Raw genomic sequence first — 16,413 nt, forward strand, 5'->3', positions numbered from 1 at the left:
CAGGTGCCCCCAGGTGCGCCCGGGCGCGCCCTAGCAGGGCGAGGTGGACAGGTGCGGGTGCGGGGGGGGTCTCTGGGGGGTACTTGATGGCCGGCGGGTAGTTCTGGGTCATCTGGATGGACACGTCCGAGGAGGCGTCCGAGGGGCTGCGGGCGCGCGGCCACGCCCGCGGCTGCAGGAACTGCCCCGAGAGCCCCGAGCAGGTGCTGAGGCGGGGCCGCAGCAGGTGGGGCGGGGCCCGGCACAGCTCCTCCTCCGCGTAGCGCTTGGTGAACAGGTACACCGACATCACACCTGCGCCCTGCGGGGGAGAAAGGAACAGCTGGTCACAGCTGAGTGACAGGTGACACACCTGTGTCACACCTGAGTGACACCTGAGTGACACCTGAGTGACAGGTGACACACCTGTGTCACACCTGAGTGACACCTGAGTGACACCTGAGTGACAAGTGACACACCTGCGTCACACCTGTGTCACACCTGAGTACACCGACATCACACCTGCGCCCTGCGGGGGAGAAAGGGACAGCTGGTCACACCTGAGTGACAGGTGACACACCTGTGTCACACCTGGGTCACACCTGGGTCACACCTGAGTCACACCTGAGTGACAGGTGACACACCTGTGTCACACCTGAGTGACACCTGAGTGACACCTGAGTGACAGGTGACACACCTGCGTCACACCTGTGTCACACCTGAGTGACAGGTGACACACCTGTGTCACACCTGTGTCACACCTGAGTACACTGACATCACACCTGCGCCCTGTGGGGGAGAAAGGGACACCTGGGTCACACCTGTGACACACCTGGGTCACACCTGAGTGACAGGTGACACACCTGTGTCACACCTGTGTCACACCTGGGTCACACCTGGGTCACACCTGAGTGACAGGTGACACACCTGCGTCACACCTGTGTCACACCTGAGTACACCGACATCACACCTGCGCCCTGCGGGGGAGAAAGGGACAGCTGGTCACACCTGAGTGACAGGTGACACACCTGTGTCACACCTGTGTCACACCTGAGTACACCGACATCACACCCATGCCCTGCACGGGGAGAAAGGGACAGCTGGGTCACACCTGTGTCACACCTGAGTGACACCTGAGTGACACCTGAGTGACAGGTGACACACCTGTGTCACACCTGTGTCACACCTGTGTCACACCTGAGTGACAGGTGACACACCTGAGTGACACCTGAGTGACAGGTGACACACCTGTGTCACACCTGGGTCACACCTGGGTCACACCTGTGTCACACCTGAGTACACCGACATCACACCCATGCCCTGCACGGGGAGAAAGGGACAGCTGGGCCACACCTGTGTCACACCTGAGTGACACCTGAGTGACAGGTGACACACCTGTGTCACACCTGTGTCACACCTGGGTCACACCTGGGTCACACCTGAGTGACACCTGAGTGACACCTGAGTGACAGGTGACACACCTGTGTCACACCTGTGTCACACCTGAGTACACCGACATCACACCTGCGCCCTGCGGGGGGAGAAAGGGACACCTGGGTCACACCTGTGACACACCTGGGTCACACCTGAGTGACACCTGAGTGACAGGTGACACACCTGGGTCACACCTGAGTGACTCCTGTCACACCTGAGTGACACCTGTCACACCTGAGTCACACCTGAGTGACACCTGTCAAACCTGTGTCACACCTGAGTGACAGGTGACACACCTGAGTCACACCTGAGTGACACCTGTTACACATTGATTTCTATTGAGGGGGTGTGGCTTAACCCCAATTGATTTTTACAGAGGGGCGTGGCTTAACTCCTATTTATTTCTACAGAGGGGGCGTGGCTTAAACCCCCATTGATTTTTATTGAGGGGGCGTGGCTTAAACCCCATTGATTTCTACAGCGGAGGCGTGGCTTAAACCCCATTGAATTCTACAGAGGGGGCGTGGCTTAAACCCCTATTGAGTTCTACAGCGGGGGCGTGGCTTAAACCCCATTGGGTTCTGCAGAGGGGGCGTGGCTTAAACCCCCATTGATTTCTACCGAGGGGGCGTGGTTTAAAAATCACATTTTTCATCGTAAAAATGACTTTTTTTCTCCTAAAACTCCAGTTTTTCACCCCAAAATCCCATTTTTTCACCCCAAAACCCCCTTTTTTTTCTTAAAGCCCTGATTTGAGAAAACCTGATTTTTTTCCATGGTTTTTTGGGTATAAAAATCGCATTTTTTTCCCATAAAAATGACTTTTCTGTGTGCGTGTAATAATGCCATTTTTTGCCGTAAAACCTCAAATTTTTCACCTAAAATTCCCATTTTTTTCACCCAAAACCTCAATTTTTTCATGTAAAAATCCCTTTTTGTTCCTTAAAGTCCTGATTTGAGAAAATCTGATTTTTCCATGGGTTTTTTTGGGTATAAAAATCCAATTTTTTTCCCGCATTAAAGCGACCTTTCATTTTTGCCATAAAAATCTCATTTTTGGACGTAAAACCTCAATTTTTTCACCCAAACCCTCCATTCTTTTTTCACCTAAAATCCCATTTTCCCCCCTGAATTTCCTAGTTTGGGAAAACCTGATTTTTTTCCCATGATTTTTCGATGTAAAATTCACTTTTTTTTTTTTTGGCATAAAAATCACATTTTTTATCGTAAAAACGTCATTTTTTCACCTAAAATCACCATTTTTTCACCCAAAACCTCAATTTTTTCACCTAAAAATCCCTTTTTTTTCCCCCTTGAAGTCCTGATTTGAGAAAATCTGATTTTTCCATGGTTTTTTTTGGGTATAAAAATCCAATTTTTTTCCCGCATTAAAGCGACCTTTCATTTTTGCCATAAAAATCTCATTTTTGGACGTAAAACCTCAATTTTTTCACCCAAACCCTCCATTCTTTTTTCACCTAAAATCCCATTTTCCCCCCTGAATTTCCTAGTTTGGGAAAACCTGATTTTTTTCCCATGATTTTTCGATGTAAAATTCACTTTTTTTTTTTTTGGCATAAAAATCACATTTTTTATCGTAAAAACGTCATTTTTTCACCTAAAATCACCATTTTTTCACCCAAAACCTCAATTTTTTCACCTAAAAATCCCTTTTTTTTCCCCCTTGAAGTCCTGATTTGAGAAAATCTGATTTTTCCATGGTTTTTTTGGGGTATAAAAATCCAATTTTTTCCCCGCATTAAAGCGACCTTTCATTTTTGCCATGAAAATCTCATTTTTGGACGTAAAATCTCCATTTTTTCCCCCAAAATCTCTTTTTTTTAACCTAAAATCCCATTTCCCCCCCTGATTTTCCTAGTTTGGGAAAACCTGATTTTTTCCCACGATTTTTCGATGTAAAATTCACTCTTTTTTTTTTGGCGTAAAAATCGCATTTTCTATCGTAGAAACGTCATTTTTTCACCTAGAAACGTCATTTTTTCACCTAGAAACTCCATTTTTTTTCCCCTAAAAATCGGGGATTTTGGTTTTTTTGGGGACTGACCTCTTTGAGGAGGAAGGAGGAGGCGGCGAAGGCGAAGCTCCACCCGTAGCGGTACTGGAAGTACTGCTCGGAGCCGCCCGGGCGGTTCATCACCTCGTCGTTGATGCTGGAGATGTAGAGAACCAACCCCACCACCAGCGACAGGCCTGCGGGAGGAGAAGGTTCCGGAAAATTCCGGGAAATTTTGGGGGGGAAAATGTAAAAAAAAAAAAAAAAAAAATTGGGGGGAAAATGGGGAAAAAATTGGGGGAGAAATGAAAAAAAAAATGGGGGGAAATTATAAAAAAAAAGGGGAAATGGGGAAAAACGAAAAAGAAAATGGGGGGAAATGAAAAAAAATGGGGGGGAAATAAAAAAAATAGGGGGTAAAATGAAAAAAATTGGGGGGAAATGGGAAAAAAAAGGGGGGGAAATGAAAAAAAATGGGGGAAATGAAAAAAAAGGGGGAAAAAAAAAAAAAAAGGGGGAAATGAAAAAAATGGGGGGAAATGAAGAAAAATGAAGGAAAATAAAAAAATGGGGGGAAAATGGGAAAAAAATGGGGGGAAATGAAAAAAATGGGGGAAATAAAAAAAAATGAGGGGAAAATAAAAAAATTGGGGAAAACCGAAAAAAAATGGGGGAAAATGAAGAAAAATGAAGGAAAATAAAAAAATTGGGGGGAAATGGGAAAAAATGGGGGAAAATGGCCAAAAATGGGGAAAATGTGGGGATTTGAGAGGGAGAAATGAGAGTTTGAGGAAGGTTTGGGGGGAAATTTGGATAATTCTGGGAAATTCCGGAAAATTCTGGGAAATTCCAGGAAATTTGGGGGGAAAAATGGGGGAAAAAAGGCAAAAAATGGGGGGGAAATGAAAAAACAAATGGGGGGAAATGAAAAAACAAATGGGGGGAAAACGAGAAAAAAATGGGGGGAAATGAGAAAAAAATGGGGGGAAATAAGAAAAAGGGGGAGAAATGAAAAAATAAAGGAGGAAAATGAAAAAAAAAATGGAGGAAATAGCCAAAAACGGGGGAAATTTGGGGATTTAAGAGGGCGAAATGAGAGTTTGAGGAGGGGTTTGGGGGGAAATTTGGGAACATTGGGAAATTTGGGAAAATTTGGGTGGATTTGGGTCCATTTTGGGTGGATTTGGGTCCATTTTGGGGGATTTTGGTCACTTTTGGGGCTCCCATTCTAAAGAAGCCAATGAAGACCAATGGATGGAACGGGTGGTCCGGGGCTGATTTTGGTGCAGATTTTTGGGGGAAAATCTGAATTTTTGGGGGTTTTCTGATTTTGGGGAACTCTCTGGATGCATTGTGGGGGATTTTGAACCAGTTTTGGGTGGATTTGAGTCAATTTTGGGTGGATTTGAGTCAATTTCGGGTGATTTGAGCCAATTTTGGGTCCCCACTCTAAAGAAGCCAATGAAGACCAATGGATGGGACGGGGGGTCCAGGGCTGATTTTGGTGCAGATTTTTGGGGGAAAATCTGAATTTTTTGGGGTTTTCTGATTTTGGGGAATCCCAGGGGGTCTCTGAGTCCATTCTGGGGGGATTTGAGCCAATTTTGGGTGGATTTGGGTCAGTTTGGGGCTTCCACTCTAAAGAAGCCATTGAAGACCAATGGATGGGACGGGTGGTCCGGGGCTGATTTTGGTGCAGATTTTTGGGGGAAAATCCGAATTTTTGGGGGTTTTCCGATTTTGGGGAACTCTCTGGGTGCATTTTGAGGGATTTTGAGCCAATTTTGGGTGGATTTGAGCCAATTTTGGGGCCCCACTCTAAAGAAGCCATTGAAGACCAATGGATGGGACGGGAGGTCCGGGGCTGATTTTGGTGCAGATTTTTGGGGGAAAATCCGATTTTTTTGGGGTTTTTTGCTTTCGGGGGGGTCTCCCTCACCCGAGAGGATGAAGAAGATGCCCGAGACGAAGGCCAGGAGGGTCCTCTGGGGCCGGATGTGCCCCACGTTGCTGATGACGAAGGCGGTGAAGACGAGGAAGAGGCTGACCATGGGGAAGGGCGTGGCCGTCCGCACCGTCTCTGGGGGGGACCAAAAATTGTCAGGAATTCCCCAAAATCCACCCCAAATCCACCCCAAATCCACCCCAAATCCACCCCAAGAGCTTTGGGAAACTCCTCCAAAAAATCCGGAATTTTCAGGCCACAAAAAACCAAAAAAATACTAAAAAAAACCTCAAAAAAAACCCCCAATGTTGTCTCAAAATCCTCCGAAATCGTCCCAAAATTCACCCCAAATTTCTACCAAATCCACCCTGAGAGCCTCGGGAAAGTCTCCTAAAAAATTCAGACATTTCAGGCCACAGAAAACTCCAAAAAAACCCCAAAAAACCCCAAATTGTATCAAAATTCACCTAAATCCTCCCCAAATTCACCTCAAAATTTCCCAAAATTTCCCCCCAAATTCCACCCCAAATCCACCCCGAGAGCTTCGGGAAACTCCTCCCAAAAATCCGGAATTTTCAGACCACAAAAAAACCTAAAAACCCCCAAAATCTGTCCCAGAATTCCCCTCAGTTCTCCCCAAATTCCCCTCAAAATTTCCTCCGAATTTCCCCAAATTCAGCCCAGGATCCCCCCCAAAGTTCCACAACTTCAAAAACCTCAAAATCTGCCCCGAAATTCCCAAAAAAGTCCCCAAATTCCCAAAAATTCCCCCCAAAATTCCCCAAAACTCCCCCAGAATTCTCAAAATCCTCCCAAATTCCCAAAAATTCCCCCTAATTCCCAAAAATTCACCCAAAATTCCCAAAAATTCCCCCAAAACTTCCCAATAATTCCCAAAAATTGCCCAAAATTCCCAATAAAATTCTCCCAAAATTCCCGCCAAATCCCCTCAAAATTCTCAATAAATCCCAATAATTTTCCAAAAATTCCCCCCAAATTCCTCCAAAATTCTCAAAATTTTAAAAAATTCCCCAAATTTCCCAATAAATCTCCAAAATTCCCCTAAAATTCCCCAAAATTAACCCCAAATTTCCCCAAATTCTGGGAATTCCTGAAAATTTCCCCCAAATTTCCCAATAATTAAAAACAAATTCATCCAGAATTCCACCCCCAAAATTCCAAAAATTCCCTCAAAAATTCTCCAAATTCCTCCAAATTTCCCAAAATTTCCCCAAAATTCCCCAAATTCCCCTCACTGAGGATGTTTTCGGTGTTTTCCGTGACCAAGTTCAGCTCCGGCTCCAGGAAATATTCGGAGGCCACGCAGCGCCCCTTCTCCCGCCCTGGAAAATTAGCATAAATTATCATAAATTAGCATAAACCAGCACCAAAATAATGCAAAATTACCCCCAAGTTATTATCCTAAAATTATCCCAAAATTATCCCCAAATTATCCTAAAATTAGCCCAAAATTACACAAAAAATATCCCAAAATTATCCAAAAATTAACCCAAAAATTACCCCAAAATTACACAAAAATTATCCCAAAAATTATCCTAAAATTAACCCAAAAATTACCCCAAAATTACACAAAAATTAACCCAAAGTTAACTCAAAAATTATCCCAAAATTAACCCCAAAATTATCCCAAAATTATACAAAAATTATCCCAAAAGTGATCCTAAAACCATCCAAAAATTACACCAAAATTATCCTCAAATTATCCCCAAATTACCCCACCAAACTCATATTATCAATTATTATCCTTACAAAAAAAATTATCCCAAAAATTATCCTAAAATCATCCAAAATGTCACAAAAATCATCCTAAAATTATCCCAAATTACAGAAAAATTACCCCAAAATTATCCTAAAATTATCCCCAAAATTATCCCCAAATTATCCCAAAATTATACAAAAATTACCCCAAAATTAACCCAAAATTAACTCAAAAATTATCCCAAAATTACACAAAAATTATCCCAAAAATCTCCTAAAATCATCCAAAATGTCACAAAAATAATCCTAAAATTATCCCAAATTACAGAAAAATTACCCCAAAATTATCCCTAAAATTATCCCCAAATTATCCAAAAATTAACCCAAAATTTATCCCAAAATTACACAAAATTATCCCAAAATTACCCCAAAATTATCCCAAAATTACACAAAAATTAACCCAAAATTATCCTAAAATCATCCAAAAATTTGACAAAAATCATCCTGAAATTATCCCAAATTACACAAAAATTATCTCAAATTATCCCAAAATTATTTTCGGGTTCTACCTGCGAAGAAGCAGACGCGCCAGAGGCCGGAAAATCCCCCCAAAAATTCAATTTATTTCAGCTTCTAACCCCCATATCTCCGCCATTTTTCCTCCTATCGACCCCAAATTTTTTGTATGGATCCCAAATTTTTCCCGGATATTTTGGGGAATTTTTGGGATTTTTTTGGGCCCAGAAATATACCATGAAAATTCAATTTATTTCCCCTTCAAACCCCCATATCTCCCCCATTTTTCCTCCTATCGACCCCAAAATTTTTGTATGGATCCCCGATTTTTCGCGGATATTTTGGGGAATTTTTGGAATTTTTTTGGGCCCAGAAATATACCATGAAAATTCAATTTATTTTCCCTTTAAACCTCCGTATCTCCCCCATTTTTCCTCCTATCGACCCCAAATTTTTTTTGCGTGGATCCCAAATTTTTCCCGGATATTTTGGGGAATTTTTGGGATTTTTTTGGGCCTAGAAATATACCATGAAAATTCAATTTATTTTCCCTTCTAACCCCCATATCTCGGCCATTTTTCCTCCTATCGACCCCAAATTTTTGGGGAATATTTTTTTGGGATAATTACAGAGAATCAGCCCCACCAGAGCCCTGAAAATACCTTGAAATTACCCCCAGAAAATTCAATTTATTTCAGCTTCTAACCCCCATATCTCCCCCATTTTTCCTCCTATCGACCCCAAATTTTTTTGCATGGATCCCAAATTTTTCCCGGATATTTTGGGGAATTTTTGGGATTTTTTTGGGCCCAGAAATAGACCATGAAAATTCAATTTATTTCCCCTTTAAACCCCCATATCTCCCCCATTTTTCCTCCTATCGACCCCAAATTTTTTTTGCACGGATCCCCGATTTTTCTCGGGTATTTTGGGGAATTTTTGGGTTCTACCTGCGAAGAAGCAGACGCGCCAGAGGCCGGAAAATCCCCCCAAAAATTCAATTTATTTCGCTTCTAACCCCCATATCTCGGCCATTTGTCCTCCTATCGACCCCAAATTTTTGGGGAATATTTTTTTGGGATAATTACAGAGAATCGGCCCCACCAGAGCCCTGAAAATACCTTGAAATTACCCCCAAAAAATTCAATTTATTTCAGCTTCTAACCCCCATATCTCCCCCATTTTTCCTCCTGTCGACCCCAAATTTTTTTGTACGGATCCCCAATTTTTCCCGGATATTTTGGGGAATTTTTGGGATTTTTTTGGGCCCAGAAATAGACCATGAAAATTCAATTTATTTTCCCTTTAAACCTCCGTATCTCCCCCATTTTTCCTCCTATCGACCCCAAATTTTTTTGTACGGATCCCCGATTTTTCGCGGATATTTTGGGGAATTTTTGGGGTGCTACCTGCGAAGAAGCAGACGCGCCAGAGGCCGGAAAATCCCATAAAAATTCAATTTATTTCCGCTTCTAAACCCCATATCTCGGCCATTTGTCCTCCTATCGACCCCAAATTTTTGGGGAATATTTTTTTGGGATAATTACAGAGAATCAGCCCCACCAGAGCCCTGAAAATACCTTGAAATTACCCCCAGAAAATTCAATTTATTTCAGCTTCTAACCCCCATATCTCCCCCATTTTTCCTCCTATCGACCCCAAATTTTTTTTACGGATCCCCGATTTTTCCCGGATATTTTGGGGAATTTTTGGGATTTTTTTGGGCCCAGAAATAGACCATGAAAATTCAATTTATTTTCCCTTTAAACCTCCATATCTCCCCATCTTTTCCTCCTATCGACCCCCAAATTTTTTGGCGGGGGATCCCCCCGATTTTTGCGGGATATTTTGGGGAATTTTCCGGTTCTACCTGCGAAGAAGCAGACGCGCCAGAGGCCGGCGTGCAGCGCCATGCGCACCTCGGTGCTCTGGTTCTGCGGGGACACGACGCCCTCCTCCATGTAGAGCCAATAATCCGTGGAGACGGCGATGCCCACGAGGAGCAGCCCGCAGGCCCCGAACACGCTGCTCAGCAGCGTCAGCGCCCGCGAGCTGCACGAGCTCATCCTGGGAACTGCAAATTCCAGAAATTTCGGGAATTTTCCCGCTTTTTTTTGGGAATTTTTACGAATTTTTTTCGATTTTTTACGGATTTTTTTTAGGGAGTTTTTTGGGGAGTGTTGGAGCGATGCGGGCATGAAGGGGTTAAAAATGGGAGGGGGAAGGTGGGTGAGAAGGAAATTTGGGATTTTGGGGGATTTTTTTTTTTTTAGGGAATTTTGGGGGGATTTTTTGGGGATTTTTAGGGGTTTTAAAGGAGCAGTTGAGGACAGAGAGGAGGAGGGATGTGGGGGAGACAAGTGGGGAGGAAGGGGTTAAAAATGGGCGGGAAGTGGCTGGGAATGCTCGAGGAGGGAAATTGGAGATTTTTTGGGGAATTTTGGGGAATTTTTGGGGAATTTTTGGGGAATTTTTGGAGATTTTTTGTGGTGTTGGGGGGATATGGGCGCGGGCACGAAAGGGTTAAAAGGTACGGGACGATTTGCATGGGAAGTTTTTGGGGAGATTTGAAGGAATTTTAGGAATTTGTCAGGAATTTTGGGGGGATTTTTTTCAAAGGATTTTTGGGGGATATTTTGGGGAATTTTTGGAGGATTGTTTGGGAATTTCTTTGAAATTTTTTTTGGATTTTTGAGGATTTTTTTGGGATTTTTTTGGGTGATTTTGGGGCAGTTTGGGGTCGATGCCCCGAACACGCTGCTCAGCAGCGTCAGCGCCCGCGAGCTGCACGAGCTCATCCTGGGAACTGCAAATTCCAGAAATTTCGGGAATTTTCCCGCTTTTTTAGGAATTTTTACGAATTTTTTTCGATTTTTTACGGATTTTTTAGGGAGTTTTTTGGGGAGTGTTGGAGCGATGCGGGCATGAAGGGGTTAAAAATGGGCGGGGGAAGAGGCTGGGAAGGAAATTTGGGGTTTTTTGGGATTTTTTTATTTTTAGGGAATTTTTTGGGATTTTGGGGTGATTTTTAGGTGATTTTAAGGAGCAGTTGCGGAGGAAGGGAATGGGGGAGTGATGTGGGCATGAAGGGGTTAAAAGTGGGTGGGAAAGGATCGGGAATGGTTGGGATGGGAAATTTGGGAATTTGGGGAATTTTTTGGGATTTTTGGTGATTTTTGGAGGATTTTTTGTGGGAATTTTGGGGGAGTTTTTAAAGGAGGATTTTTGGGGGTTTTTGGGGGATTTTAGGTGATTTTTGGGGATTTTTTTTGGGGGGATTTTTGCGAGGATTTTTGGGGAATTTTGGGGGATTTTTGGAGGATTTTTTGGGGAATTTTTTGGGGATTTTTGGTGATTTTTGGAGGATTTTGGGGGGAATTTTGGGGGGATTTTTGGAGGATTTTTGGGGGTTTTGGGGGATTTTTGGTGATTTTTGGAGGATTTTTTGGGAATTTTGGGGGGATTTTTGGAGGATTTTTGGGGGAATTTTTTGTGGGGATTTTTGGGGATTTTTGGAGGATTTTGGGGGGAATTTTGGGGGGATTTTTGGAGGATTTTTTGGGGAATTTTTGGGGGATTTTTGGTGATTTTTTGAGGATTTTTGGGGGAATTTTGGGGGATTTTTGGAGGATTTTTGGGGGATTTTTGGGGGGTTTTTGGAGGATTTTTTGGGGAATTTTTTTGGTTTTTGGTGATTTTTGGAGGATTTTTGGGAATTTTGGGGGGGATTTTTGGAGGAATTTTTGGGGGAATTTTTTGGGGATTTTTGGTGATTTTTGGAGGATTTTTTGGGGGAATTTTGAGGGGGATTTTTGGAGGATTTTTTGGGGGTTTTGGGGGGATTTTTGGTGATTTTTGAGGATTTTTGGGGAATTTTGGGGGGATTTTTGGAGGATTTTTGGGGATTTTTGGGGGATTTTTGGTGATTTTTGGAGGATTTTTGGGGGGATTTTTGGAGGATTTTTTGGGGGTTTTTGGGGGATTTTTGGTGATTTTTGGAGCATTTTTGGGGAATTTTGGGGGATTTTTGGAGGATTTTTTGGGAATTTTTGGGGGATTTTTGGTGATTTTTGGAGCATTTTGGGGGAATTTTGGGGGGATTTTTGGAGGATTTTTGGGGGTTTTTGGGGGATTTTTGGTGATTTTTGGAGGATTTTTGGGGGAATTTTTGGGGATTTTGGAGGATTTTTTGGGGAATTTTGGGGGAATTTTTGGAGGATTTTTGGGGGAATTTTTTTGGGATTTTTGGTGATTTTTGGAGGATTTTTGGGGGAATTTTGGGGGGATTTTTGGGGGATTTTTGGAGGATTTTTTGGGAATTTTGGGGGGATTTTTGGAGGATTTTTTGGGGGGTTTTTGGGGGGATTTTTGGTGATTTTTTTGAGGATTTTTTGGGGATTTTTTGGGGATTTTTGGAGGATTTTTTGGGGAATTTTGGAGGATTTTTTGGTGATTTTTGGAGGATTTTTTGGGGAATTTTTGGAGGATTTTTGGGGGAATTTTTGGAGGATTTTTGGTGATTTTGGGGCAGGCTTGGGGGAGTGTCACGGACACAAAAGGGTTCAACTGGAAGATTTGGATGGGAAGGGCCGGGATGGGAATTTGGGATCATTTTCCAGGAATTTTTGGGGAATTTTTGGGGAATTTTTTGGGGGGAATTTTTTGGGGAATTTTGGGGGAGATGATTTTTTTTTGGAATTTTTTGGGGTGATTTTGGGGGATTTTGGGATCCATGCCCACCAGGAGCAGCCCGCAGGCCCCGAACACGCTGCTCAGCTCATCCTGGGAACTGGAAATTTGGGAATTTCGGGAATTTGGGGGAAATTTTCCCCGATTTTTTACGCTTTTTTTTTTCCCCCCCGATTTTTTGGGGGGTTTTTAAGTTTTTGGGGTTTTTTTCGGGGTATATTGGAGCGATGCGGGGACGAAGGGGTTAAAAGTGGGCGGGGAAGTGGCTGGGAATGATGGGCGAAGAAAATTTGGGAATTTTTCTGGAATTTTATGGGGATTTTTTCCCCATTTTTCCCTTTTCTCCCCCAATTTTTGGGGGGTTTTGGGGGCGGTTTTTTGGGGTGTATTGGAGCGATGCGGGCGGGAAGGGGTTAAAAGTGGGCGGGGCTGGGAATGCGGGAAGTTTTGGGGACGATCTGAAGGAATTTTGGGAGTTTTTGGGGAAATTTTGGGGTTTTTTGGGGAGTTTTTGGGAATTTTGGGGCAATTTTTGGAGGTTTTGGGGCCGTTTTGGGGGATACGGGAGAGCGCTGTGGGCATGAAAGGGTTAAAAGGGAATTTTGGGGATTTTGGGGATTTTGGGATAATTTTGGGAAGTTTCAAGAGGTCAGAGAAAAATTTTGGGGAGATTTGGAGGGAATTCGGGGGGATTTGGGAAAATTTGGGGGATTTTTAGGGGGAATTTGGGGGCAAAATTTGGGAAAATTTTGGGGGGATTTTTGGGGAATTTGGGAAAATTTTGGGGGGAATTTGGAGGGAAAATTTTGGGGGGATTTTTGGGGGGAATTTGGGGGACTTTGGAGGAAATTTTGGGGCATTTTGTGTAATTTTGTTCGGTTTTGGGGAGGGAATTTGGGGGGAAATGGTAAAAACCGGGGGAAATTGGGGAAAAGGGGTTGGGAGGGGATTTGGGGGAAATTTTGGGGTTGGATTTGAGGAATTTTGGGGAAGACTTGGGAGATTTGGGGATTTTGGGGTTGAATTTGGGGGATTTTGGGGGAATTTTAGGGAAGATTTTGGAGTTGAATTTTGGGGAATTTGGGGTTGGATTTGGGGAGAATTTTGGGGATTTTGGGGTTGAAGTTGGGGGGAAATTTGGGTCGGATTTGCGGAATTTTGGGGTTGGATTTGGGGGTATATTTGGGGTCATTTGGGGGATTTTTGGGTCGGATTTGCGGAATTTTGGAGGATTTGGGGGTTGGATTTTTGGGGGTGAATTTGGGGCAATTTTGGGATTTGATTTGGGGAATTTTGGGGCAATTTTGGGGTTGAATTTGGGGGATTTGGGGGAATTCTGGAGGATTTTGGGGTGGGATTTTGGATTGAATTTGGAGGATTTTGGGGGGAAAATTTTGGGTCGGATTTGGGAGAATTTTGGGGGAATTTGGGGGAAGATTTTGGAGTTGAATTTGGGGGAATTTTGGAGTTGAATTTTGGGGATTTTGGGGTTGGATTTGGGGAGAATTTGGGGGGATTTTGGGGTTGAAGTTGTGGGGAAATTCTGGGTTGGATTTGGAGGATCTTGGGGTTGGATTTGGGGGTAAATTTGGGGTCATTTGGGGGATTTTGGGAGGAAATTTTGGGGTTGAATTTGGGGGATTTTTGGGTTGGATTGGGAGGATTTTGCAGTTGAATTTGGAGGAATTTTGAGGATTTTGGGGTTGAATTTGGGGCAATTTTGAGATTTGATTGGGGGGAATTTTGGGTTGGATTTGGGGCAATTTTGGTGTTGAATTTGGGAGGATTTGGGGTTGAATTTGGGGCAATTTTGGGGTTGAATTTGGGGCAATTTTGGGGTTGGATTTGGGGCAATTTTGGGGTTGGATTTGGGGGGATTTGGGGGGAAATTGGGACAATTTTGGGGCTGGAACTGGGAGGAAATTTTGGGTTGGATTTGGAGGATTTCGGGGTTGGATTTGTGGGAATTTTTGGGGTTATTTGGGGATAAATTCGGGGCGATTTTGGGTTGATTTTGGGGGATTTTGGGACAAAGGGACCCCCCCGCAACTCGGACCTTTCCCACGCCCCTCCCCCTCCCCAAAATCCCCAAAATTTCCCCAAAATCGCCCAAATTTCCCCCCCCCCCCCCCCCCCCCTCACCCGCTCACGGCGTCGTCGCTGCCCCGCGGGCCGGGGGCGCCATCGGGACGGACAGACGGACACGGGGATCGGGGGGGGGACAGACGGACGCGGAGGGGGACGGAGGAAGGACAGACGGACACGCGGGGATGCGGGAAGGACGCGCGGAAGGACAGACGGACACGCGCGGGGGGGGAGGGGAGGGGAAATCAAGGACAAAACGGGGAAGGATGCGGGGACGGACGGACAGACGGACGCGGGGATGGGGGGACGGGAGGGGGGGGGGAATGAAGGACAGACGGACACGCGAGGGATGCGGGCGGGGATGGAGGACGGACAGACGGACAGACGGGCGGCGGGACGCGGGCGGAGGACAGAAGGACGGGGGGGGACAGACGGACGCGGGTTTTGGTGGCGGGGAAGGAAGGAAGGACAGACGGACGCGGGGATGCGGGGATGGAGGAGGGGGACGGACGGACGGACAGACGGACGGACAGGGAGGGGGATGCGGGGAGGGATGAGGGGAGGGACAGACGGACACCGGGGGGGGGGGGATGGACAGAAGGACGCGCGGACGGACAGACGGACAGAGAGAGAGAGGGGAAAGGGACGCGGGGATGATGTGGGGGGCAAGGACGGACGGACAGACAGACACGGGGACGGAGGGACGCGGGGACGGGAGAGGGAAGGACGGACGGACACGGGGGATGCGGAGGGGATGAAGGACGGACAGACGGACACGGGGGATGCGGGGGCGGGGAGGGATGAAGGACGGACGGACGGACAGAGGGATGCGGAGGGGATGAAGGACAGACGGACACGGGGGATGTGGGGGGGGGATGAAGGACAGACGGACACGGGGGATGTGGGGGGGGATGAAGGACGGACAGACGGACACGGGGGATGCAGAGGGGACGGACGGACGGACACGGGGGATGTGGGGGGGATGAAGGACGGACAGACGGACACGGGGGATGCGGAGGGGATGAAGGACAGACGGACACGGGGGATGTGGGGGGGGATGAAGGACAGACGGACACGGGGATGCGGGGGATGAAGGACGGACAGACGGACACGGGGGATGCGGGGGATGGAGGATGCGGGGACGGACGGAGGGAAGGACAGACGGACAGAAGGATGCGGGGAAGGACAGGCGGACGCGGCGGGCGGATGGATGGATGGACGGACGGACAGACAGACGGACGGACAGACGGACGGACGGACGCCGGGGCCGCCGCTTTTCCCCGGGCGCTGCTGCGGCGGCGGGGCCGGGCCGGAGCGCGGGACGGACAAACGGACGCGGGGGGGGATGGGGGGGGATGGGGGGGATGGGGGGATGGGCACCAAACCCCCCGCGGCCACCGCGTGACGTCACCGCGGCCGCTCTTAAAGGGACCGCGCGCGTTTGAAAGGGGCGGCCCCTCCCCCCAGCCAGGGGAAACTAGAAACAAAAATAAAAATGAAAAATAAAAAAAAATAAAATAAAAATGAAAAATAAAATAAAATAAAATAAAATAAAATAAAATAAAATAAAATACAAAATAAAACATAACATAAAACACAAAATAAAATATAAAATAAAAAAAAAAAAAATATAAAATAAAAAAATAAAAAATATAAAATAAAATATAAAATATAAAATAAAAAATACAAAATATAAAATAAAAAATTAAAAATATAAAATAAAATATAAAATAAAAAAATAAAATAATATAAAATAAAATAAAATATAAAAGAAAATAAAATAAAGTAAAATAAAATAAAATATAAAATCAAATAAATTAAAATAAAGTAATAAAAAAAATAAAATATATAATAAAAATATTAAAATAAAATAAAATAAAAATTACAAAAAATAAAATACATTAAAATAAAGTAATAAAATAAAGTATATAATAAAATAAAATATGTAATAAAATAAAATAATAAAATAAAAATAAAAAACAAAACAAAATAAATTAAAATGAAGTAATAAAATAAAATAAAATATAAAGTA

The 16,413-nt window shown here is 44.7% G+C and overlaps 1 protein-coding gene across 1 annotated transcript; it reads right to left on the reverse strand.

Annotated features, from left to right (window-relative positions):
* Positions 1–30: 30 nt before the first annotated feature.
* Positions 31–14,571, reverse strand: CACNG7 (calcium voltage-gated channel auxiliary subunit gamma 7). Its single transcript, XM_030970465.1, is given in 7 exon segments — positions 31–66; positions 68–301; positions 3,479–3,624; positions 5,367–5,507; positions 6,629–6,715; positions 9,478–9,681; positions 14,439–14,571. Coding segments are annotated over 6 exon segments (840 nt in total). The 5' UTR covers positions 9,674–9,681; positions 14,439–14,571.
* Between the last annotated feature and the right edge of the window lie 1,842 nt (positions 14,572–16,413).

The sequence above is a fragment of the Camarhynchus parvulus genome, unplaced genomic scaffold, assembly GCF_901933205.1.
Source record: "Camarhynchus parvulus unplaced genomic scaffold, STF_HiC, whole genome shotgun sequence".
Taxonomy (NCBI): domain Eukaryota; kingdom Metazoa; phylum Chordata; class Aves; order Passeriformes; family Thraupidae; genus Camarhynchus; species Camarhynchus parvulus.